Source organism: Lycorma delicatula, chromosome 1, assembly GCF_047948215.1.
Source record: "Lycorma delicatula isolate Av1 chromosome 1, ASM4794821v1, whole genome shotgun sequence".
NCBI lineage: Eukaryota > Metazoa > Arthropoda > Insecta > Hemiptera > Fulgoridae > Lycorma > Lycorma delicatula.
In genome coordinates, this window is record NC_134455.1 from 371,686,273 (window position 1) to 371,712,157 (window position 25,885).

General features: G+C 41.1%; 1 protein-coding gene across 3 annotated transcripts in view; it reads right to left on the bottom strand.

The window, feature by feature from the left end:
• The window catches only part of LOC142318436 (uncharacterized), a 124,562-nt gene that overhangs the window by 77,915 nt on the left and 20,762 nt on the right, over window positions 1-25,885 (bottom strand). For 2 of the 3 annotated variants that reach the window (XM_075355022.1, XM_075355021.1), the window contains one exon: window positions 2,098-2,193. The exons of the other annotated variant lie outside the window; for it this stretch is intronic. In XM_075355022.1, the coding sequence (XP_075211137.1) occupies window positions 2,098-2,193 (96 nt within the window). The remainder of the gene's footprint in view (window positions 1-2,097; window positions 2,194-25,885) is intronic. 3 annotated transcript variants of the gene reach the window in all.

The window sequence follows — 25,885 nt, forward strand, 5'->3', positions numbered from 1 at the left end:
CTTCTTATTAATATGAGTGATAATTTTCCTGGAAGTAGTTTGGCGCTTCTGTCAGCTTACAGTTATTCTTGACTGCGCTTTTTAAATATTAGCATAATATTCGCTTAACTTGATTTATACGAAATCAAGTTAAGCGTACTCTTGAGGTGAGTTTTGTTGTAGGGATTACAAAAATGAACTATTACATTACAATGGCATGTAGAAACCACCAGAATGAAACGCAGGACCAGTGCACAGAATGCATAATTAGATATTTCGATATGCACAGATTAGTTTCTAAAATGGCTTTTTATTATCGTAAAATAAATTTTGATTATTTTTCCCTACATCCCCCGAAATACCGAGTGAAAATATTCTAGAAAGTTTTTTTTATACTTAATAGGAAAATGGTGTTTTGACTTTTATTTTCATTTATAACTCACTTTCCTTTGTTTTTTTTAAATATAATGCATAACCACAGTAATAATACACATTTATATATGTTGTATTGTTACTTATAAACACAAATTATGAAAATTAGGAATAAAGAGATAGTTATTAAAAAATGCAAATACATTTTACTCCAATATTTACATATGAAAAACATTTAATTGAAAAAAACATAGTAGTAACTATAAAACATTATATTAATAATCTAAATTAAAACATTAAATTTACCTTCTGCCATACGCCAAAGAGCATAAAGAGCTGAAATCTAATACAGAAAACTGAATTATCTGAATATAAACGGAAGGCTCTTGATATTGTAAAAATTAATAATTTAGAAACAATCGTAAAATAGACAATTACCTCCTGTTCTTATTGTTATTCTGTGTTGTTACTTTCCTTGGCGGCCTTCTCTCGTTAATTACTGCTGTAGATTTTGAAAGTATCATAAGAAGACCCAAAATCCGATTAAGAAATATTTGATAATATTACAAATAGCGTGAATCCGGATTCTATACGAGACGTTCATACGAACGGTTCTAAAATCGCTAATTCTCCTGGCATTTCTTTTGTGACTGCCAGTAGAATATAGACGTTTGGCCTTCCCAGCGTTATAAGTGTTTTCGTTGCGGATCTGTATGCTATTAATACGGCCTTAAATATATTTAACCAAACATTTCGACACGTATTTTTCTGTTCAGATTTCATGAGTGCCTTACTGGCAATTAGTGACATGTCCTTCGGACACGCTGTCGTCTGTGACATACAGTCTATATCTGAAATGAAGCTCACAACTGTGAGCTTCTGCTTGATCCCCAGCGTTATTGGAATTTCAGGCAACGAGCACGCTGATAGTGCGGCAAAATAGGCTTATTTCACCAACCGTGTTGTTTCTGATGACTTGACTTTTTTCTGAAGGAGGTGGTCCGTGATGAGTAACAAAGTGAATGGAATGTTACCATCAACCATAAACTTTGTTCTATTAAGATCACTGTATCACCCTGAAGCTCCTCATAGATGATTAACAGTCGAGATTATTATTTGCCGTTTACGTATTTGGCTCACTGGCTCACTCATGGATATCTCATGATTCAGATCGATGCACCCAATTGTATTATCTGTGACTGAAAACTACCTGTACACCACATCCTTGTGAATTGCGTCTGTTATGCGGCGTTGCTTAGGAAGTTTAAACTACGGGCTAACTTCCGAAATATTTTAGGAAACAATGAGACGTTTGAAACCTAGAGCTTCCTATTCGTTTATAAACTAATTATTTTAATTTTCTATTTTTATGGTTCTGGTTTTCCATTGTTGAACCGAGTAATTATCTTGTATTGCTTCCTTCTAATTTTTCCCCACACGTAATTAATCAATTAGGGATGGACATATTTTTACGATCTTTAGAGACAATTTAAGCTTTATGATCTTTAACTACAATTTAAGCTTTATGAAATATTGCGCATAAATGTAATAATTTTCTCTAAACAGATATTAAAACTTAGGTTTTTCTTTTTATAAACAATCATAGATACAATGAATGTGAAAACTCTACAAAATTTACTGAAGAAACTTCATAGCCAGCTCAGAAATACTCAATTTGAATCTTAAAAATATATTTATTTTTAATACTTAGCACAGAGTAATTTAAAGATTGTATGGAATTCTTACATAATTTGTTTCGGAATCTTCTTTAAAAGCTCACCTAGAACTGGTATAATGTCATCATGATTTTTAGGTGTATCTTCAAAAAAATGTATATTAAAACTGCAAAAAAATAAGCTGATATAAGTTTTATTAAAAACATTTGTGAATCAATAAGATATTTTTTTCTATATGGCGTTATAAATATTGCTGCAGATATAAATTATATAACGGTGATCATTTGAAAAGTTGTCATATTTATTATACTCAACAGCTATCAGCTGCTTGCTAAGGAAACAACCCATCGTACTTCTGTTTGCAAGCATGCATACCATTCTTGGGGGAACCTTTTAAAAATTATTTTCAAAGGAGTGGAACCCAGCTTCGCCGCTACACCTACTCCAAATCAGAAATCTTAGATGGTAATGATAATATTTAATTAGATTACTTGACAACCGGAAAAAAGTAATGAATTTCGGTGAAAAGAAAATTAAAATCTGTCCACCCCTTCGCTCGGTAGGTTCGAAAAACCGTTTGGGATAGTATATTTTCTAAATTTCAGTCCAACAAACATAAGTATAAAGATACGTGTTATTACTTCTAAAACCATCTGAAATAATCTTAATATGTGGAGTATAAAAATTATTTTTTTAAATTACAACAAAAACTTTCACCTTTAAAAGTTTCCTACAAATCCTCTTTATAAAAATTTATTTTTGTATTATTGTGAAACATATAGACTAATTACTAGGTATATGTTACTGCCTGATTAACATAACTTCTATTATCAAAAATGTTGATAGCATAAATATAATAAAAAAGTTTACTAAAAATTGATGGTAACTTAAACAAATTGCATATAATTAATGTAAAGAGTTGGATGTAGTAACACAACACATGTAGTTATCATTGGATAACAGGATGCCGGTTTGCTAACTACTGCTGGTCAATCGGCTTGATTTACGACTGAATCTTACGCTTGCCGACGGGACGGGTAGACAGGTGAGAGCCCGAGAAACCTTGACAGGACTAGTTTCCTGTTTGGGGTGGATTAGGATTTATATCTCTCTGAAAGCCCTGGCGTCCTTATGGGCGTCCCAAACGTGTGTCTCCGTGGTGGGTGGGGAGCTAGTGAGACGAAATTTTCTAAAACATCTAATGGGTCCTAAAACCTCAAATCCTCGTTCAGTAACCCCGGAAAACATTGAGGGCTAACGCCCTCGTTCTGAAGTCTCTCCTCCTTCGACTTCATCGTCGAAGAAGAAGAAACGTGTAGATTTACGACATGCGTTGATAGTTCAATCAAAAGAACTTCTCGTCCAAAATATCTTGTAAATAAAAGAAACGATGAAAAGGAAACGGATTTTTCAAAAATCAGTCCCTTCTTCATAGCAAAGAAACTCGCGACGAAAACTGGTGGACCAGTTAAAGAAGCTAAAAAGACAAAAGATGGATTATTCACTGAAGCGCTAAACGATATTACAGATAAAACATTTGGCGAACATTGATATTACTGTCAAAGCTCACGGCACACTCAACTATTCCGAAGAAGTAGCAGTCTCTCGTGAAATGCCATCACAAGGCGTCATCGCATGTAGGCAATTAAACGTGAGGATGAATGGATAGGTGTTACCCTCTTCTTCACACGTCCTTACCTTTAATAAGCCGTCGTTGCCTGAAAAAAAAGAGCCGGAATCCATCGGTTGGATGTGCGCGGTTACATCCCACCACCGATGAGATGTGTCAAATACCAAAGTTTTGGTCGTATCTCCGACAAATGTAATTGTGAAGTGATTTGTGCATATGACGTAAAATTTCGTGAAGGTGAACCGTGTAAAGAAATCCCTATATGTGTGAATTGCGGATAACATTCAGCAAGATCTAGAAATTGACCTGCTTTCAAAAAAGAAATACGAAACAAGAGACTAAATTTCTCAGAAAATTTAGTTATCAGAAGCGAAGAAATTAGTTAATGCACAAACACCGGGTAAGGAATCCTTTGCGCGGACAGCTGCGACTAGCACATACACAACTTAGCCACAAGTGATTGAGAGCCTAATAAAGCAATTGACTCCAGCTGCAACTATAGTTTTGGACAAATATATAGAAAGGAAATTTGCTACAGTTAAACCAATGCCGCCGACCAGACGATGAGAATATTTGACTGCTGATTGAGTCAGCAGTCAACGTCAATTCAAACAAACGATCGACGTTGAATACACAAGGAATTGCTGAGGAGATTCAGCGTAACGATAAGAAGCAGTCCAAAGCTTATACGGGAACAACGAGTTTATAAAAAATCAAATATTTTCTGGAACCTCAAGATCTCCCACGTGGGAATCAAAAACCAAAAGGACAGAGAGCGCAGAAGCACAATAGATATGTGGTAGAAGATCTAGAGAAAATGTAAACGACACAAAGCGTGACGGCGGGACCTCTTGCTTCAGTGCGGCTGTTAGTTCATGCATCTTTGACCGGATTGCCGAAACCAGAAAATCTCTGTCTTACAAAGAATGCAACTTTGCCAAACCCTGAGATTATGTTAGTCTCAGGTGAGGAGAGTGACTGCGGCTCTGTGGGGGTCTCAAACTGACCCAAGGTATAAAATTACAAAAAATAAGAAAGGATGGTAAAAGGTAAACCACGATTATAAAAGAAATAGAGAATATAATAAGATGGAATATTAACGGTTTTTTAACCGTTAATATTCTCACACCTGACTGAGCTTCAACTACTTGTATAGGGCAACTCTACATGCGTGTGTCTTCAAGAAACATACTTTAAACCTGAACATGACTTCAATCTAGGTGGATAAATTGTAAGTACAGAAGTTGAACCTGATCAGCGAGTAAGTGGTGTGGTGTTACTACTTTTGTACGTTCACATCTGCCTTTTCGACGAATACAGCTAAAAAAATGCGTTAAAAGCTGTCGCTGTACGACTACTATCTCCGGTTAAAGTCTCCGTGTGTTACATATATCTTTCTGACAGCAAATGGAACATCGATGATCTACAAAACTTATATGACCTACTCCCTGAACCGATAATTCTAGTAGGGGAATTCAATGCGTATAACCCACTTTGGGGTTCACAACGATTAGAATGCAGAGGGCACAACGTCGAAGAATTTATATCGAATACCAAGCTAATCCTTTTAAACAAAGATACAAGAACGTTTTTCAACATACAAACGGCGAAACCTCGGCGATAGATTTGTCATTTTCAGTCCAGCATTGTCGTTTTCCTTGTACTGGAACGTTGACGAACACCTTCATGGAAGCGACCACTTTCCAAATATAATCAAAACAAATGTACGGCAAAAAGCATCAAATTTTACTCGGCGATGGTGCCTTAAACGTGCCGATTGGACTGGCTACACAAACAACGACGTTATGCTGGGTTATACTGAAAAAATCAATGAGGACATAAACGTACCAACGCGGGAAATTTAAAATTCAGCGAAGGAAAACATTCCTAAAGCAACCGAAAATTTTACGAAACCCATGGTACAGTGGTGGAGCGTCGAAATAAATATAGTAATTAGTGAGAAAAATAAAACCTTCAATTTATTCAAGAAACGTCCTAACCCGGAAAATTAAATATCTTTTAAAAAACCACGTGTCTACGCCAGACGCATCATATTATTAACAAAAAATGCATCCTGAAAGGCATATATATCCTCCATCGGCAATAAAATACCTGCTATGCAAGTACGAAAGAAAGTTTAGGCTATAGCGGGCCAGTCTGATAGCCGTTGAAGAAACGCGGATAAACAAGACGGTGAAGTCGTATTATTGATTGATTTGCTAGGAATTTCTCCCGCCACACCACCATTAGGTCGCCCTAAAGGATAATACCAAATGTCTGTGCCACAATCGGCTACTGAAACTCGAATCACTTTAGCGATCAGTGGCTAAATAGCTCCTATAGCACCTAATTGCGTGAGCGAACTAAGCATGGTGCCACATACAACTTACTTCGTGTCCTACCTTTCACTTCTCATATATTCTGAAATAGATAGGCGCACCCCATTAACTACTAAAATATATCTGACATTCAATAAAATAGATTTATCTCGTAAAGACAGGAATTCGCTGCCACGCTTAGGTAGCGGAATGCCTTCGAGTACCTGTCCACTAATATTAAAGCACTTAGAGATTTAATTCGCTGATGACCAGCCATACCTCTTGGGTAGCTTCCCACAGCAGCGAGGTAGTAGTCTTTCCCTTAAATAAAGTACAGGCACCGGTTGAACAAAGCAACGGTATCAAGAAACACCCACACGATCTGACAATACGGCTCACGCCAAACTGAAACACCCTTTATGAGTGACAATTTTCTCCTTGATCTACAAGTTCCAGGGTGGCATGAATTCTGACCCACAAAGACCTAAGCAGTAGAACATCATTTGTACGTTTGACTGGCCTCCCCGCAGACGCGCAGCTCATCAGCTGCCGGGCGGAACCGCAACAAATATTAGTTCATGTTCGCGTGGTTGGAGAGAACCTGGGAACCGTTACCCTTAAATACGTAGGAGAGGCATACCATCTTCCCAAGTCCTGTATAAAACTATACAACGCCCTTCCCTTAGTCATGGTGTGCCATTCTAGCTGCCACGCATCTATCGCAAAGCTGTAAAGGCTCCTCCTCAAGCGGGAGATCGGCAAATGAACGAAATTTAGAACTGGTGCATTGCGATCAATGTTTCGCTTATGTACAGGCCCGGTTCGAAACTGCATCCCAAATACCTGGGCCTCCCGACTTCTTCGCAACATCCACATGGCCGTCCGAACTTTCACTAAATCGAATGGGAGAGCCTTTCCCAATTCGGTGGTAGCCTCGTAGGAGGTTGTTTTAAAAACAACAGTGCATACTATTAATGGTCTGTGCTGTTGCACTCCTTAAATTGTGAATAAGTGCTTGATTGCTGTCCAACCTTTGAGCCCAAACTGACGCAGTATAAGAGGCCATAGGTTCGAAGACACCTCGGTACAGCTTGTACAAATGACGGCCCAACAGTCCGTAATCTATCTGAGTGATGTCGAAGTATTGTTTGGTTAGCTGGCATCTCTCCCGCCACTAGAGCATTCGGGTCACCCTAGAGCATACACCAAATGTTCCGTGCCAAAAAACGGCTACTGTGCCTCAAAACAGATTTGCGACCTCGTTATTCCTAATGCTCCTAGTGAGCTCCTATCTTGCGTGAGGGGTTAAGCTGGGTGCCATACAGCACCCGCTTATGTGTCCCTACCGCTCACTTGTCACATTAAAACTAGATCGGGGAGGCGCACCCCTTGTTACAAATTAAAACTAAAAAAGTTACAAGTAAAAAGACGGCAATTTAAGCCGCCACGCCACTGTCGCTGTCAGCCAGCTAGTGCCTGTCCACCATTTAAAGCGCTTGGAGCTTATACTGGCTGGTGGCTAGCCATTATTTCGGATAAGGACTTCCCACAGCTCCGCTATAGAAATCAATAAATCCCATTTAAATTTAAAATCTAACGATGACGGTTGAACATCGCAACCTCATCGAGGAACCCCCACACGGTCCGACAATGCGGCTCTCGCCACATCGACTCGCCGTTTACGAGCAGCCAGTTTTCCCCCTGACCTCTAAGTTCCAGGGTGGCCCGGTCTCTGGCCCCCCCAAGAGCAGGGCAGTCGAACATAAGATGTTCGTTCGACTGGAACTCCCCGCATACACACAACTCATCAGCCGCTAGGCGAAACCTAAACAGATATTGCATCAAATTCACATGGTTGGTGAGCACTTGGGCACCCAACGCCCTCAAAAATGAATTCGAGGCATACCATCCCCCCAGATCCTGTATAAATCTATACAGGAATCTTCCCTTATTCGTGGTGTGCCATTCATGCTGCCATGCATCCATCGCGAGGCTCCATAGCCTCTTCCGCAGGCGGGAAATGGGCACCTGAACGAAATTTGGGACCCGGTGCATTGTGATAGTCGTTCCGCTCCGGTTCTAGCCCGGCTCGAAACCGCAATCCAAATACCTCGGTTTCCCGACCTCTTAGCAACTTCCACATAGCTGCTCGAACTTTCATCACTAAATCGATTGGGAGAGCCTTTCCCAGTACGGTGGTAGCCTCGTAGGAGGTTGTTTTAAAAACACCAGTGCATACTATTAAGGCTCTGCGCTCCTTAAATTTTGAAGCAGTGCTCTATTTCTATCCAACATATGCGCTCAGACTGGTGCTGCGTATTCGATCATACTCTCGAAGACACCTCGGTACACCAAGTACATTTGGCGACCCGACAGCCCGTAGTCTTTCCGAGCAATCCTTCTAAGTTTGTGCATCACAGACAGTGTCCGCCGCAACTTGCTTAATGTGGTTGCTAAAACTTATCATCAAAAAAAACACCTAGGTACTTATGAACCCTTACTTGGCTGATTACACAGCCTTTACATTTAATGTGGGGGTTTTGACTGCTTGATAATTTGTATGCACCCTTGCGAAGCATAAACTTCGTCTTGGGCACAGAAATATTTAAATTTTGCATGTCCATCCAGCCCTCGGCGGTTGACAAAGCCGCCTGCGCTCTACTTTCTAGCTGCGGTCGTGAATTACCACGAACTAAAAGGAGACAGTCATCGGCGTAAGCCTGGGCCGTGACCCCTTCTGGGAATGTCAACCCCAGAAATCCATCAAACACCAGGTTCCACAGCAGGGGACCGAGAACGGAACGCTGCGGGCTTCCCCTGGTGACGGATTTTTCCACAACTAGGTGCGCATCTTTAAACAGTCCCGTAAGGTTAGACAAATAGTCTCTTACCACGGCCTGCAGGGCTCTGGGAACATTGCGGCGTTCCAAAGCTTAGAGGACAGAACTCCAACACAACGAAGGAAATGCTGCCTCTATATGAATAACCAAAATAGCCAAAACATATTTGCAGTTGGCGCTTTCCACCTCGGTAAGAGCATTTAAGATGCAATCCTCGGTTCCAACCCCTTTCATGAAGCCATATTGGCCTTGATTTAGAATACAGCTCATATCAATGCTTTCCTCGAGCCGTTCCACAACCAGCCTTTCAAGCAACTTGCCGAGAACCGGCAAGAGGCTGATGGGTCGATAACTGCCGACCTCACCACGATCCTTTCTAGGTTTCAGGAGTACCCTTACTAAGGCCACCTTCCAGCAAGCCGGAAAGCAGCCCCAGCCTAGGGATCCTGTGAACAGTCTGCCAAGCGGCTCTCTTATGACAAGCAGTAGATGGTAAAAAATATCCGGGTCAAGTTGGTCAATCCCCGGTGCCTTTTTCAGTGCCATTCGAGAAACCACTCGGTTTATATCATCGGGTTCCACGGTCCGAACGCCAGGGAATGGTGTTTCACCCGCCCTAACGCCGATTTCCGCTTCACCCTCCGGAGCATCTAGAAACAGAGTATCCAGGAACGCCCGGTAAGTCGCCACAGATGTTAAAGTGTGGTCACGACCACCTAATCCTCACCGGACGCTGGACAACACGTGCAATGGCCTTGGCTTGTAACAAATCACTGAGTGATGTCGTAGTTGATCAACAAGCTATAGCTGAATTGTTGGCCGATCAGTTTGAAACTGTATGTAGCAATGAAGATTATCACATCGATTTTATTCTCATCTTAAGAAACCAGGCATTACTAAATTTTGTAACGGAAAACGATGGTTTTTATAATGTACCGTTTACATTCGTCGAATTCAATCACGTTCTACGAAACTCCAGTGATACTTAACCTGAATATGATGATGTTCCATATGCGTTCGTCATAAATTTTAACAACGGTAATAAAGCGTGGATATAACACTTACTTATTAGAATATGGATCTCGGCCTCATATCCACTAATATGGAAAGAAGCAGTGATCGTGCCGGTTTTGAAACAAGGAAAAATTTTTTAGACATCAAGAGTTACAGAGTAATATCTGTAACATCGTATTTCGGCAACCTCTTAGATAAAATGATAAATGGCATCGCCATACGTACTATTCTTCTTGATCTTAGCCCGGGATACGCAATGTATCATGCATTACTTGCTTCCAATCCTGCGTTCGGCCTCAGAGATTCACCAAGGGACAGGAAGAGCACTTTTAGTAACGGTATTATTATGGCATTTAACTTCCCTGTGCCCAGCAAGGGCGCAATGACCACCTATCTCTACATGGGAGTGCTCTACATGGGAGAGAGGTGTGACCAAAGCCTTGACATTTGAAGCATCAAAGTACTATATGGTCGAAAACTTTGCAAGAAGTTCACCCAAGGAACAGCCGACCACCGGAGACCAAGATTTGCCGGATCTTTGGCAAGGTATCAATTATCCAGTTGCTCTTCGGGGTCATTTCCGACCCAACTGCCGGACCACCCTGGTCCCTCTGAGGAAGTTCTCGACAACCATATCCAACGCAGGATTTTGGCTGTGTGTAGCCTTGAGGATTTCCAGCTCCTCTGCCCTCGTTGCTCTTGGCAAATCGTAGACCAATATTAGCGGCCTCCGCTTGGCAAGCAACTAAGTCTTCTGCCTCTTCTTCCTAAGAACGTCGGCCTCCAGCTGCCGCTTCGCGTGCTCCTCATTAACAACCTCCAAGACGACTCCATAGTCAATTGTTTTTGTGATCAGGTAATTTAACCGTTACTTCCACGGGTCTAGGATCTTCTTCAGGATCAGCTCCGTCATCGCAGACGAAGCCCTCTGATAGGCGTCACAGGGACCTTGACGGTGGTCCACATAATTTTGATACCCTTCCTCTGGACTCGCGGTGGGAATCTATCCAGCTTAGGTCTCGGGGCGGCTTTTAACGCAGTGAAGGAGAGCAGGCATTTTTACCTTCTCCTCTACCCATTTCAGAGAAGTATGGATCTCGCCAAGGACCATCCCCGTTGCCGGTTTGAAGTCCCTAAATCCTTCCTCCATCTGATTCACCTTGCTCGACAGTCGAGAAACAACTGAATCAAGGGCTCGGTTTTCGCCCTGAAGGTTTATATTTTTCAACGCTAGTTCAGCAACCATCAAGGAATATTCATTAAGGTACGAGTCATCCAGCTATCTAAACTCGACCAAAATCCTTGACTTCTTTTTTGAGGATATTTTGGGCCATGCGGACCGCATAGCCTCGACCAGTGTTATCCCTTCTGATCCTGAGCTAGACACGTTCAAGTGAGGCTTCGCCCCGGAATCCAACGGGATAGACCAGACCACCGCACCTCTGTACTCGACTTTTCAAGGAGCTGCCTCCAGCTTTGGCTCGCCCTCCACTGCCTTGCTCTCGCTGAACGTTCCGACGAAAGCGTTTACCGCACAGCACGACGCAGAGGTTTGGGCCGGATTTTTCGTGCAATCCGCCGTGCACAAGAGGGTAGAGCCTCCCCTGTCATGGATACCTTTGTGAATTCCTTAAAAGAGAAGCGTGGCCTCGACAGGGACCTGCCTAGTGACCTTCTCGACAGGAAGTGGTCACCTGGAAACAAGTCCTTGGATAAACTAACCAAGACCTCGAGACAATCTCCCCCAGATTGCTCCATCGTAGCCTATTAATACTATACAACACTTACACTGCCAGCGACTACAGCTGCAGTTTGAATGAACCCTAACACTTAACATAAGACTGGTGAGCGTTCCACTTATTTAATCTAATCAAGGCCGCCTATTCTCACGCAACCTCGCGTGAAATAAATAAGAAAACTCTTTGTTTAGCCGACATGGGCACTTTTGCAACACACTACGCAACTATGTTGCCTAAACCAAAGAGCAATGATGGTTGACTGACAGCCACTAATCCTTGTCAGCACGGACGATGTGAACGTAGCAACACTGTACTTGTGGAAGCAACATATTTCCACCGGTAGTAGTAAACCCAAGGAGCCTGACGGCAAGAAGCAATCAAATTATCCTGTAGTTGTAACCCCCGTATTAAGTATAAATGCTGTGTATTCAACCGAGTTAGAGTTGAAAAGTACCTAGGTGTTACGTTTGATGAGAAATTTCTGTTTAGCAACCACATTAGGCAAGTAGCGACGGACGTCGCCTCAGTGATGCACAAATTAAGAAGGATTGCTCGGAAAGACTATGGGCTCTCTGGCCTTGAAATGTTCATGATGTACCGACGTGTCTTCAAAATCATGATATCTGACACGACGCCCGTTTGGGGGCATAGGTTGGATATGAATAGAGCATTCAAACTCTAAGGAGTGCCAAGCGCAGAGCCTTAATTGTATGCACTGGGGTTTTATAAAGCAACCTCCTACGAGGCTACCAACGAATTGGGAAAGGTTCCCCTAATCGATTTAATGGTGAAATTTTGGATAGTGAAGAGGCCGGGAGGCCGAGATATTTTGGATGCGGTTTCGGGCTAGCCAGTAATAAATCGAAATGGTGATCACAATGCATCAGATTTAAATTTCTTTCAGTTGCCCATCTCCTGCCTGCAGAATTGGCTGCAGAGCCTCGTGATGGAAGCATGGCAGCTGGAATGGACAACACGACTAGGAGAAGATTATTGTATAAATTTATACAGGTTTTGGGGGGATGGTATGCCTCGAGCTCGTTTGTATGGGCAACTCGTGTCCGGGTGCTTAACAACCACACTAATTTGAACCAATATCTAATATGTTTGTGGCACAGACATTCGGTCTTATGCTTTAGGGCGACTGAATAGGGTTGTGGCGGGAGAAATGCCAAGCAAACCAATGGCTTTTCTCTCCTTCTGCACATGCACGCCAAGTGGTGATCAATAATATTCACCATAATCATATATGACAATCATACACAATTTACCATCTAGTCACACAGTCAATATATAAAATGAACTAACGTTTATCATATTATTTCATTCCTACCTTATTAGAAATAGCAATATACGATCAAGATACAAGAAACCAAAAATTTACAAAAAAAGCCACTCAGTTAACTCCTATCACATTAAACATATCAATCAATTATGACAGCCATTACAGCACATGATCAAACTATGAACAACAACCAAAGTATATTAATCATTAATTATTATTTACAAGATGATATCATTTAATTCTTGCCTCATTAGACATAACAATGATGATCTCAATTCAAAACTATTCACTATAATTAGATATACAATCATTTCAAAATTTACCATCAGAATATGCAAAAACTCAAACCAATATATACATGACCAAAATATAAATACAACCATGATACATATAATGTAAAATATTATTTACAAAATTCACTTAAGTAAAGTCGTTTAATTTATATATGTACGAAATAGGAGTGTCTCCCCCGACCGATCATCATGAAATTAAAGATCATCCATTCACAAATCAGTTCATACATATTACCACAAAACGATACCGGGAACCCTTCTGCTCTGGCAGACTTGGAATTTCTGCTCATCCAGTTCTTCAATATCCTCTTTCTATCTTCTACCCTGCGATCCAGAGTGCTGCTTCCCTCTCTTTGGCCTCCAAGATCCGTGAGGCCATCATCGTGTTCTCATTTCCCAGATGTCTACCCCGGAGCATGTAATCAACCATTGTGTCCGTGGTTATCCAGTAAAGGCCTAGTATCATTTTGATCCACTCCCATTTTCTACACCGTAATAACACAAGTTCCGGTGTGTCCTTTCCATCACAATATATACAATTTGGAGTCTCTCTTCTGACGAACATGAATAGATATCAGCCAAATTCTCCGTGTCTGGAGGGTAAGTAGTACACCTCACTAAACCCGATCCTAACCAACGGCTCCAACCGTATAAGCCTCTTCGTCCATCTATCTTTCTAAGACGTATTCCATTCAGCCTGCCATTCCATACTACGACTTCTCCGAGGATCTGCATTTGGGGTGATTTCATGCGCTCTATTCAGCTCAGTGCACGAAGAAGAATATGTGGAACTCCAGCTATCTATTCCGCTGGTGCTCCCGAGATGGTTTTGTAAGCAGCTATAATTCCTGTGTTTGCTCAATGCTGGGGAAAGGTAAATTTTCCTACATTTCTCTTGACCCCCAAATCAAACTGGCACTGCGTACAGTAGAACCTAGGTTACCACGGATAAAAACACTCTCCTTTTGCTTGCCCGCGGCCCTCCCTTCGGAGACAGAAACCTTTCTTAATCTGCCAGGACCTGCTCCGCCATCTGCAAGACTTCCTGGATGTGATGGGTAAAGCAGCCAGACCAATGCAGCCGAAAGCCTAAGTACTTCACACTGTTGTCTTCTTGTACTACATTGCCTTCGATTCTTATTGTCATCCTTCTGCAACCTACTATAGCCACCATGGCCGTCTTGTGTGGAGCCAATTGCAGGTCTTTCTCCATGAACCATACACTGGAGTGATTTCGTTGGTGATTTCCTCAACTAGAACCTCTGTACGCTCGGCGACCAGCAGGTCCACGTCGTCAGTGAATGCTTCCACCCGCGCATCTCATAGTAGTGGCAGTCGCAGGAAGTCGTCGTACGCCACAATCCTTAGGAGCGGTCCTAACACTGAGCTCTGCGGTATTCCTCCATGCATATCAGTCTTTGGTACCATCATCCGTGTCCAAATATATTTTCCTGTCATGGAAAACGTTGTTTATCACAGACATTTTATTATAATTAATTCTTCTTTGTCATAGCTCTTCTAGTATGACATCCCAGGGGACGCTGTTGCATGTGATTTGTATGTCTAGTAGCACCACTAACGGAATTCTCCTTCGCCGCCAAGTGCTCGCAGCACATTCCCTGCACAAAACAAGACATGCTGTATAGCATCCATTATAGACTTTACCTGTATGAAACCATATGGTTTTGGGAAAGCCCCCAAATAAAATTTGGGTTCCCCCCCCCCCATAAAACACTTCTAGTTCACTCTTAATTCTTACTGCTATTATGCTCTCATGAAGTTAACCGTGTTAAGCAATCATATGGGCCTTTACTTCATTTCCCCTCTAGGCTGGCTTTCCGGCTTGAGTAGGAGTACTAATCTGGTTTCCATCCAACTGTGGTGGAAGTCATTACGCTCCAGTGCGGAATTCATCGAGTGCAGTACCACCCTAGAGTCTGCCAAACCAGGCACTTAAGCAACGCAACGGGCACCACATCAGATCCCGGGCTTTTCTTGGGGTCCCGGGCTTTTGACGCCGCCCACTTAACCTCGTCTAGAAAAAGCGCTGTGCATGACGCAGATTCATCTTCGCTTCTTCTCCCTTCGTTACTATGAACAGCGACTAGACCACAGGGTCTAGCCGCGAGACAGCCTGGAGAGGCGTTAACCAAATTTTTTTATTACGAATTTGTATGATTTTCCCCATGAGTTCACGTCCATTTCATTTACCAGCTTTCGCCAAGCTTTCTGTTTGGCTAGCCTTATTGCGTTAAGTTGATTGTGGGCTTCCTTGTAATTTTCTTGTAAGGAATCCAACTGCCCAAGTGGAGTGTTTCTTCGACATCTAGTTCTTGTTCAGAGCCGTCTCTTCCGGATGCCCGTCTAAGAGACGAAACATCCGCTGACCGACCACAAAAACAATAGCCATATTGTCGCTTCCAAATATATCGCTGTAAATTTCCCATCTCTCAACCAACGGGGCCAGTTCCTTCGTAACCAACGGCTGTTATATCCAAGACTCTCTCCACAAATGCAGGGACTACGAGCGTGTTGGTTACCTGTAATGCCGAAACTAGCGTCACCATCTCATAAATACGAATGGTGGACCATGTTCCGCTCACCTCAGTGCACTCTGCATTGAATTCCCCATCTAGGATAATAAGTTTCCGTGTATTTCTTATTACCGCCCCCAGATGAGTAAAAAATTCCTGAAACCCCTCTGGACTACAGTTAGGGAAGATGTAAGCACTCACCAACAAGTAGTCGGAGAGCTCTATCGCAGCGAAGCCCTTCCTCAATACAAATCGCACCACAGCATAATTTCCTGTTAGTGATCTTCTTTCGGCGTCATCATCATGGTCTACTAACCAGGGACCCCTCTGTACTATGTGCTTGTTGGGTTCATATAACTTAATTTTTACCCTTATTCCCCTGGGCCGGACATGCAGTTAGGAAAAGCTCAGCACAGGGAATTATTCTTTAACTCTAAGGAGGACTCCCCACTAAACGGCAGTAAGTCACGCATAGTAGGTCAGCCCCAATTTCGGTTGGATCTTTTAACTTGACTGCCTCAAATCTTTAGCAGAATGTAACCGAGACCGATTGTGTCGTTCCCTGGACCCCACCCAGAGACCGGGTCTCGGTATTTAATTTGCCTACCTCTAACATCCCCACGAGGTGACCAGGTCAAACTATAACGTTCCCGGGCCCCACACGGCGGCCGGGTCTTTGTCTTAATTTTTTTCCCTGGCCTAATCTTTATCCGGAGTCCCCATCCGTTCATTTGAACCAGCACGCTGGTCCTCGTGATTGGGGCTATTCGCCCTGCCCTTATCTTAAACTAAAAACCACGTCTGCGAACTTCTCCATCCTTTACGCCTAGCACAACCGTCGCAAATTTATCGAAAATCCTCGAATTATTTCCCAACATAAAGATATGTGGCACTCGTTCAAATGATATAAGGCACTCTATGTCCGCCTGTATTCGCATCTCATCCCAGTCACTACACTCAAATATTTTGCGTTCCACTGTATCATCCCTGCTGCAGAACATGCAACAGGAAGGATGGCACCTGCTCACTCTATGTAATTAGTACTCGGAAGCACTATGGCCGGTAAAAATCTGTGTTATGTGGTATTTAAACTCCCCATGACAACGTTTGATTCAAGCCTTTAGGTCTGATTTGAGATATTTCGTACACTGCGACCTGTCAGCTGTCACCCATCATTCACTCCAAATTTTGAGCGTTCTACATTCCGCATCCTGTCTATCCGTGCCTCCTCAATCTCTAAATCTATCAGGGGAACCGCGGTCAATACGCAAGCTGACTCGTAAGAGACTGTCCTGTAACCTGTTATTATGCTCAACAACTTGCGTTTGTGAACATTCTACTCTTTGCTTACGTTGCATTTCACTCTCATGGCAGACCCCCAAACCAGAGAGGCATATAGCATTGCAGTCGTTACTGCAGACATAATAGCCTTCGGTTGGAAGCGCGGGGAGCCGTCTTCATCGTCATCAGTATTTTCAGGGCCTTTGTTGTCCTCACCGCCTTGTCGTAGCATTCAATCACCTTCTGGCCAAATTTGCATACCTTATCGATCTTTACACCTAGGTATTTTACGCTTCCCTTGTACTGAAGCGGTTGATCTACGCTCAAATCAATGCTGCCTACCTTTTTTCTGCTAGTCAACGTGGTTTACTCACATTTATTCGGTGACAATTCTAATCCATGTTCATTCAGCTACGTGCTTACACCAGCTAATGATGCATTGTCCCGCATCTCCAAATCATCCTCCGACTTGCCGCTGACAAACACAGCCAGATCGTCGGCAGAGGCGAATATTTCAACTCTGTCTGGCAGGGACAGCCTGAGCACTTCATCATAAACTGAGTCAGAGTAGCGGGTCTAAAAAATTCTTGTAGTATCACGCCTTATATCTGAAATTGCAGCTTCTGATCTTGTGCGTCTTCCGTTATCCAACGGTCCTTCAATTATTTCCCAATATGTCTGCATAAGTAGTCAGTTATTCTCTTAAACATGACGACTGTCTTTATTGATTCCCATGCTAGCGTTCTTGATATCCAATACTATGAACATTAGCATAGATCTTGTTCACCATGTGCCCTGCCGCACTTCTGCTGCCCAGTCTACTACCTTAGCAATGGCTTGAACGGCCGACCGTCTACACCAAAATCCAAATTGGTTGGCGTGAATGCCAAATCAACTTCTCCACTATGCGGGCGCCAGCATCCTCTCAATCGCCGTTCCCATATAGTTTATCAAACGTAGTTGGCGAATTCGGTAGGTAATCCTAATTTATTCTGTATAGGCATGGTTATCTAACCTTCTTTTTCTTTCTTTTACTGTTTAGTTTCCAGGAATTATCGTTCAGGTACTTTTTCAGAGGATGATATGTGTGAGTGTAAATGAAGTGTAGCCTTACACAGTATCAGTTCGTCTATTGCTGAGATGTGTAGTTAATTTAAACCTAACCACCAAAGAACACCAGCATCCACGATCTAGTATTGAAAACCGTATAAAAAATAACCTATCCAAACCTGATATAACCTAACTTAACCTTGCACTTTTGGAAAAGCCTGTGTGCCGCTAGCCTGAACATTTTTCAGGCTTTTTCAAGCTTTTCCAAAAGTTTGCTATTTTAAGTCAGGTTAAGTTAAGCCATTTATTTACTGGTGTTTAGTGTTATTGTGAATCTTATTGTTTTGTTTTTTGTAAACCAAGTGTTTGAGAAAAATCGGGTGAGTTTGGAACATTGCCGTTAGAAAATTTTTTAATAACAGTATTTCTTCATTCGTACTTTCTAAGTGAAGTTAGTAGAGGTTAACATGTTCCGCCAGATTAGGAAGGAATTTAAATCCAGCTGACTGTTTTCCCGCGCGGCAGTTTGTAAGTTAGTTTAGGCGGCAGTATTTTACAATCAAAACCCTTATTCTTCAAAGTCCTCATTCGTTAAAAAGGGGAATCATTGGTTTCCTTTTTCTCCCTTATTTTCCATCCTAACCCCAAACCTCTCCGGTCCTAAACTGATCTGGGAAAATCCCAAATCTTTACCCCTCCATTTTTCTTTTAGATTTTTTTGGTGGATACATTTTACCTAACCACCACCCACCCCACAAAAAAGTGCCTCCCAATGGCCACCATCAGAAAAGGCGTCTGGGGTGTTGGAGAAAAGGTTTTTCGACCCACAACATACACAAGTTGAGGTCAAATTTAATTGGAGTTGTTGGGTCTTCCAGGAATTCAACATTTAGAAGTCGGATCCGAAAGACATGTAGGAAACTAAAGCGATTATCAACCCTAGGGTGACACCATCCACGAGTCTTGCAGATATTTCCGAGGCAGGAACTATTACTTCTGAACCGGTAGGCGGTACGAGAAAATTGACTAGGGAGGATAGATCGGATTCAGATACTACAGAGTTAGAAAGTTTATTGAATGAGGTCGAAGCTTTGTCGGACGTGTGCAAGACTACCTCTACACAGAAAACGATCAGGCATTGAGTGATTCGACTACAATGTTATGCTAAGGATCTGTCTCTTTGGGTTCTGAAAGTCATCAGAGTACGACCTAAAGAAGACAAACAAATTCAGACAGCCAGAGCGGACACTCTGGTTCTTCAGGATATCATGAATTCTCGTTCCGTTATCATTAATCATTACCGTTAATCATTAAATATCATTTTTTTTAAAACGTGGAAGAAAAAGGATTGTCGCGGGAAGGAGAAGTACAGGCTAAAGTAAATATCTTGGATACAAAAGGTAACAAAAACAACATTTATTAATTATGTCTGTAAGTCCGCTGCAGAAGCGAGAAGTCACCTCAACGCGAGCACGCTCTCGCCAGGTAGAGTAATAATGGAGATCGTTGCAATTGAAAAACTGGGTGACTGAAAAACGGAGGAGATTACTACGTTCTCTTTGTCTAAGGTAATACCAAGGAAACAGTTGATCAAATTATAAAAGGAATACAGAAAATAGAAACGGCAGAAATTTTAGACGCCATACTTATAGTCGTTGCAACTACCGATGGTCAGCTGAGAGCGCTATCAAGAAAAATACTTGAATTCTGGGCAAGGCAACGAGGATCGCAAATTCCTTTGTTCCTATCAGCGGAGGGAGAGAAATGCGATAAACCAGTCCCTCCCAACGAAGAAGGAGGTAGTCAAGAAGGAGGGGATCTCGTATTTGAACCTTCTGAAAAAAGAGAAAGAAGCAGCAGGTACCTACTAGACCACGGTCATCAAGTCCGTAAAAAAGGGTAGAGACGAAGAACTTGCGGTTAATTTGATAGAAAAGGAGGCCTATGAAAACCTAAAAGAAAAAATTAGTCGCAGCCACAGACATTACTGCAATAGACAAGGGACCTGGATTAAAAAGGTTAATTTTGCATGTTAAAGACCTAGACATCGATATTAAAAAAAAAGGTCGCGGAGTTTATAAAGAAAATGTTGAAGTGAGACGTGGAAAGGAAAATAACGTCTGTGTGTTTTGCATACGGAAGCTGCTAGAACGCGACAGTTATCCTACCAGGTAAAGTTGCCAGTCATCTCTCGGCTTTAAGACGAGTATTGGTGGGGTGGCATTCCTGTTGAATTAAAGTAAGGAAACCGCACTCCTACTGCTTTAGATGCTGGGAGCCCGGCCATAGGTCAAAATAATTTACAGGCCCGGATCGCGCGAACTGCTTATCACAAAGGTAGGCGTGTGCCCAACACTATTTGGATAGAAGGAATATAGCGATAATTTCTGTTCGTATAATGTTAAGTCAGGAATTCTCCAACCATGGTCGAATTGAAAGAGGTAGGCAAAATGCCTGCCCGGAGGAGCGTGCCGGATCTTTTTCCGGAACTGTTTTCTAAATCGAGGCCAGTATGGATTCATGAAAGTGGGTTAGCATCGAGGATTGCATCTTAAATGCTCTTGCCGAGTTGAAAGCCCCCAACTGTAAATATGTTTTGGCAATTTTTACAGATATAGAGGCAGTATTTCCTTCCTTGTGTTAGAGTTCTGTCCTCTATAAGTTGAACGTCGCAATGTTCCTTTAGCCCTGCAGGCCGCAGTGCATATCTATTTGTCTAACCGTACGGCTCTGTTTAGAGATACGTACATGACTGTGGAAATGTCTGTTACCAAGCGAAGCCCGCAGGCTTCCGTTGTCGGTCCCTTGCTGTGGAACCTGGTATTTGACGTATTTCTGACATTCACGGACTAACATTCCCAGAAGGGGTCACGGCCGACGATTTTGCCGATGACTGTCTCCTGTTAGTTCGTGGTAATTCACTACCGCAGCTAGAAGACCAATAGCAGGCGGCTTTGTCGACCGGAAAACATTTTAATCAATTTCACCATAAAAAACACGATCGACATCATTTAGTAGTAGTGGTTTGTACCTGCGCTAATAAATTGTTATCTAATCCACCAATATTATTATGATTCAAAGAAATTGGTCGATAGATTGTTCACTTTAATGGGTGAATATAATGCTGGAAACACATCAAATTAAATTATAATTAACGAATTGAAAGAAGTTGAATGTGAATAGAGTAATTGATTTAATTTTTATTTTTTATAGATAGAAAGGTCTGTTTAAAATTAGGCGCTAGAAACAATAAAAGAAAATTATTAGAGGCCATTCTGGGGTTGGTTTATCGATCACTTATGATGGAAATTATGATATAAAAATCGTACATTGTGTAATCATTCGAATCTAACTGAAGATGGCGATGCTGTCAATTTTGAGCGGGTTAAAAATATGTTTAACAAATACAATACATTACATCTAGTCTCAGTGAACACTCTGACGGTCACAAAAGATTGAGTTAAAATAAAAGTCATGTTAAAAAAGAATATAGAAAAGATATAACAGACATGGTTTATTACGTAGAAACTAAAATGGTAGCATTCAATAAAAGATTAAAAAAATTTAATGGAGGATGTCAAATTGTTGATATCACAATCGATCAAAGAACACGAAATAATGTGGAAAAAGTTGAAGAGATTCGAAAAAAGTTTAATTAGTAATATAAGTCCATTTATTTGATTGGCTGGCCAGCCGGTAAGGATCTTCAAGGGTTGGCCAGATCTATTTCATCAATAAATTTATCGTATTATGTTGCTTTATATGAAATATTTTCACCCTCAAATCTAAGGGGCCTAAATTTTATTTGCAATTTTATACCGATAATATATTTGAATAAATTGTTTTTGTTTTTATATATAGATATGTAGAAAAAAATATAAATAATGTGGTGGAATTATTGGTTCAGTAATCAATTAAGCTGTAGATTTATTACATGTTGAAGCACATATGTCGGGTTAAAATTATTGCTGACCGGGTATAACAATAAATAAAAAATTAAAATGCGGTGATAAAGGAATTAATAAATTGGATGATGCTTGCAAATTACGTGATGTAATTTATTCGAAAAATTCAGACACGAAAACAATATTGGCAGTCGATAAAGTTTGAGTAAAACAGGCTTTATTTCTGTTTCCTGTTTAGCCTCTGGTAATTACCGTACAGATAATACTTCAGAGACTAGACCAACCCTAGACCACTGGTCACTAGACCAACCCGGCGGGTTGAGTTGAACAGGCTTGGAAACGTGTAATCGCATCGGATGTCAGATTAATTGGAAGAGCAGCAGCTTTCGCTGCAACGAACGAAATGAAACTTAATCATTATATGGCTGCACATTAAAACTAAAGAAGGGTGTGGGATTAAAATGAAAGAAAGGTGGTAGTATTAAGAATAAATTTAGTAAAAAGTAAAAATTAATAAATTTAATACCGAAACGCGCTTTATTTGATTACGAGTTGATTAAAACTGAAATCTTTAGATCTTGAAATTGTAAATGCAAAATTAAAATCTGTAAAGTGAATTAAGCAATAAAGAATTGAAATTAAAAAATTATTTTTTTCTAATATAGATTACATAATAAATTATTTAAGCCTTGAAAAATATAAACGTCAAGATATTTCATTGACGTATAAGCAATACCACAAACATTATCCGTTTTTTAATGAATTCGGTAATCGTGCAGAAATTAGAATCGCTGTAAAACAAGGTGAGACTATATATATACTCAACCGGCGATAGTTGTTTTGTTTATTAGAGGAAACCTTGTAGGCGAAAATGGTAAAAATCAGCAACGTCAGATTTGGTCAATTTTGCAGGTGCATTTCTATTTGATGAGATTAAATTTCTTATAAACAAATAAGAAATAGCCAGTGCTGAAAATCTTTAGTGTAACAACTATCACGAACAATGTTCTTTCAATGATAAACTCTTTAATTTCATCAGCTGAAAGTGCTGGGCGGATTTATGGTGAAAATAATAAAATTTATGTAGATAATGGTGGTAATTTTACTTTGTGTATAGCATTATAAGTGTTAATGGATTTTGCTCAAGATTATAAGTTGATGGGTTTTTGCTGAATATTATTAAAAAAATCGATGTAAACTATAGACAACAATTAGTGTTGAAACGTAGTAATAATGATGTATACGCGATACTGGCTGCAATTTAAGATCACAAGTCTAAATTAGAAATAATTGAAATCCCCTTGAATGTACCATATTTAAAAGCAAACCTGAAATTCAGTTCCAAATTGTTAAATTGCGAGATAAAAATAACGATTGCTTATGAATTTTAGAAATTGGGAACTACAGGAATATCCAATAGTTCCTCAAACAAATTCGATACCATGGAATGTAAAAATATCATCGCAGTTAGATAAATTCCATTATGTTATGGTAGGTTTTCAAATAGAAAAGACAAAGTTGTTAGACATATTAAAATTTGATTTTTGTAATGTGAAAAATATAAAAGCAATAATAAATTTCATAAATGAACAAAATTTTCAAGCCCAGTGCAACAGCATAATCCTTATTAATATAATACTATAGTCGCTAATTTACCATTAGCCGGAAAAATAATAAAAAAAGAATAGTTGATTACATTTTGTTTATATATATTAAAGATTTTTTTTTTTATTTTGCGTTAAATTAGTTTTATTTTTTTTTACATTAAAGAATAAACTGGAAAAAATAAATTAAATAACAAACTACGATTTATGATGCAAAACCAATAGTATTTTCCATGTGTTTATTGGGAAAATTTATATAGTAAAAAGTGAATTTACCGAAAAAATACATGGCGAAAGAGGGGTTTAAAAAATATGGTCTCCCTTGGACTTTATCTGAAAGTAAGGATGAAAGGTTAAAGTTCCTTCTTTAATGTATATCTAGTTTTTTCATGCGAACCCGAGACAACACTCACGCAGACGTTATTTTGAACACATGCGCATACGCGAGAAGTACATAACTTCTGTCCTGAGCTGCTGATTAATTTGCATATTCGGATTCTCAAGGCGTCTGTCACTTTGGTCATGTAATATTTGATTAATAACCTGTATTTACTTTTCCATAGCAAAGAAAAGTCCAGATCTCATGCCTAGTTTAAGCTGGCTGGGGTCTTTCTTTCTTTCCTTCATTTTCTTGAGCTGTGAAAAGAAAATAATAATAATAATAATAATCCCCTGAGGTAGGTAATCCCCAAGTCCGGAACACAACATCTACGTTCCACGTCCAGGGCGGAAACAGCTCTACTTAAGTACAATACATATAGCTGGCTAACGGGGCTCCGAGTAAATTCCTCGGATATTCTTTTCTTTTGACTTGATTCCAACTTCAGGTCCACACATGGTTTGGATTTTTCGGCTACCTGCAGGATATGAACAATTAATTGATTAGGAAGTGGACACATACCAAACTGTGGCGGCCAGGGTCAATGTTATTGCAGGTGTAACGGAAAACCTTCCGTTGTCCACATGCCCCCTGCGATAGCAAGCATGTAGCAATGGTTCCCATGTATGTCGGTGAATGGGAGCTCTGAAAGCTTCGGTGAGTAGGAGCCTGGAGTCAGTGCAGAGATTGCGCATCCTGCCAGGACATATGCCGGTTCCACCGGAGTACCGGATCGGACCTCCAAGGTTAGTAGCCCTGGAGTGGGGGTGTACCCCGGCGGCTAGCCTTGCTATAGAAGGGATTAACCGTTCAAGAATATTGAACAATCAGACGTGGCAGAGAGTTCACCTAAACTCCCTCGACTAGAATCGGCCGTTTCGCCTGAGGCGAAACGCCGAAAGAGAGCAGAATCCCGAAGAATAAAAGTTGTGGCTAGAAAAAGCTTGCAAAAAGCTTTTTTCAAGAGTAACATTCCAAAGCCGAAATATTTAGTCATCACTAAGGAAGAAGGTAATTTCTCGAAGGTGAGTCCTTTCCTCATCGCTCGAGAAATAAATAAATGTGCTGGAGGCCCTGTTAAGGAAATTAGGAAAACTTTCACGGGACTTCATGTAGAGACTGTAAATGATATACTACAGTCTCAGAAGATCCTAGGGCTGAAAAAAATAGGAGATTTGGCTGTACGTGTTGATCCACATGGCACACTCAACACCTCAAGGGGTGTTGTGGTCTGTCGGGATCTTTTAAATTGTTCGGAGTAAGAGATTGTAGAAGAACTGGCAGCTCAAGGAGTAATAGAGTGTCGCTGACTGAACATGAGAAGGAATGGCGAAGTCCTTCCTTCAGCATCTCATGTTCTCACATTTAACCGGCCTACTTTGCCGGAAAAAGTAAGAGCGGGAATACATCTGTTGGATGTGCGGGCATTTGTCCCACAGCCAATGAGATACTTCAAATGCCAACGGTTTGGTCACATCGCTCTCAGATGTGAGAGACCACAAATATGCGTGTGCGGCGATGAGTTGCATGAGGGAGAGCCATGTGTTAAAGAATCTCTAAGATGAAAATTTTCTATGTATGGGAGTCTCGAAGCGTGGCACGTGTAGTGACGGGCGGTAGCCCTCTTGCTTAGGCCACTCGGGCTTGTCTGCATTCAAGAGCAGTGAGTCCGGGTGTTTCCGATGATGGCATGGAGGACCCTCAAGGGTGGACTGAGGGCGCCAGGCTATGGGTGGGCGTGATGCATGGCTGTAGCCTGTTTATAAGAAGATTCAACTGCCACGGCACCCTGGCGCGACTGATATACTGCTCAACAGCGGTTTCTGGTCGCCTCGAGGGTGCTTAAACAAATTATAAACGAGACAGGTAGAAGAAGAAGGAAATGGTATGGCATGATTTACAATTTTTAACTATACGTTCTTTGAGTTTTTAACTCAAATTTTAATTTTGGGGCCCTTTACATCCCTTATGTGTTGCGTCTGTCTT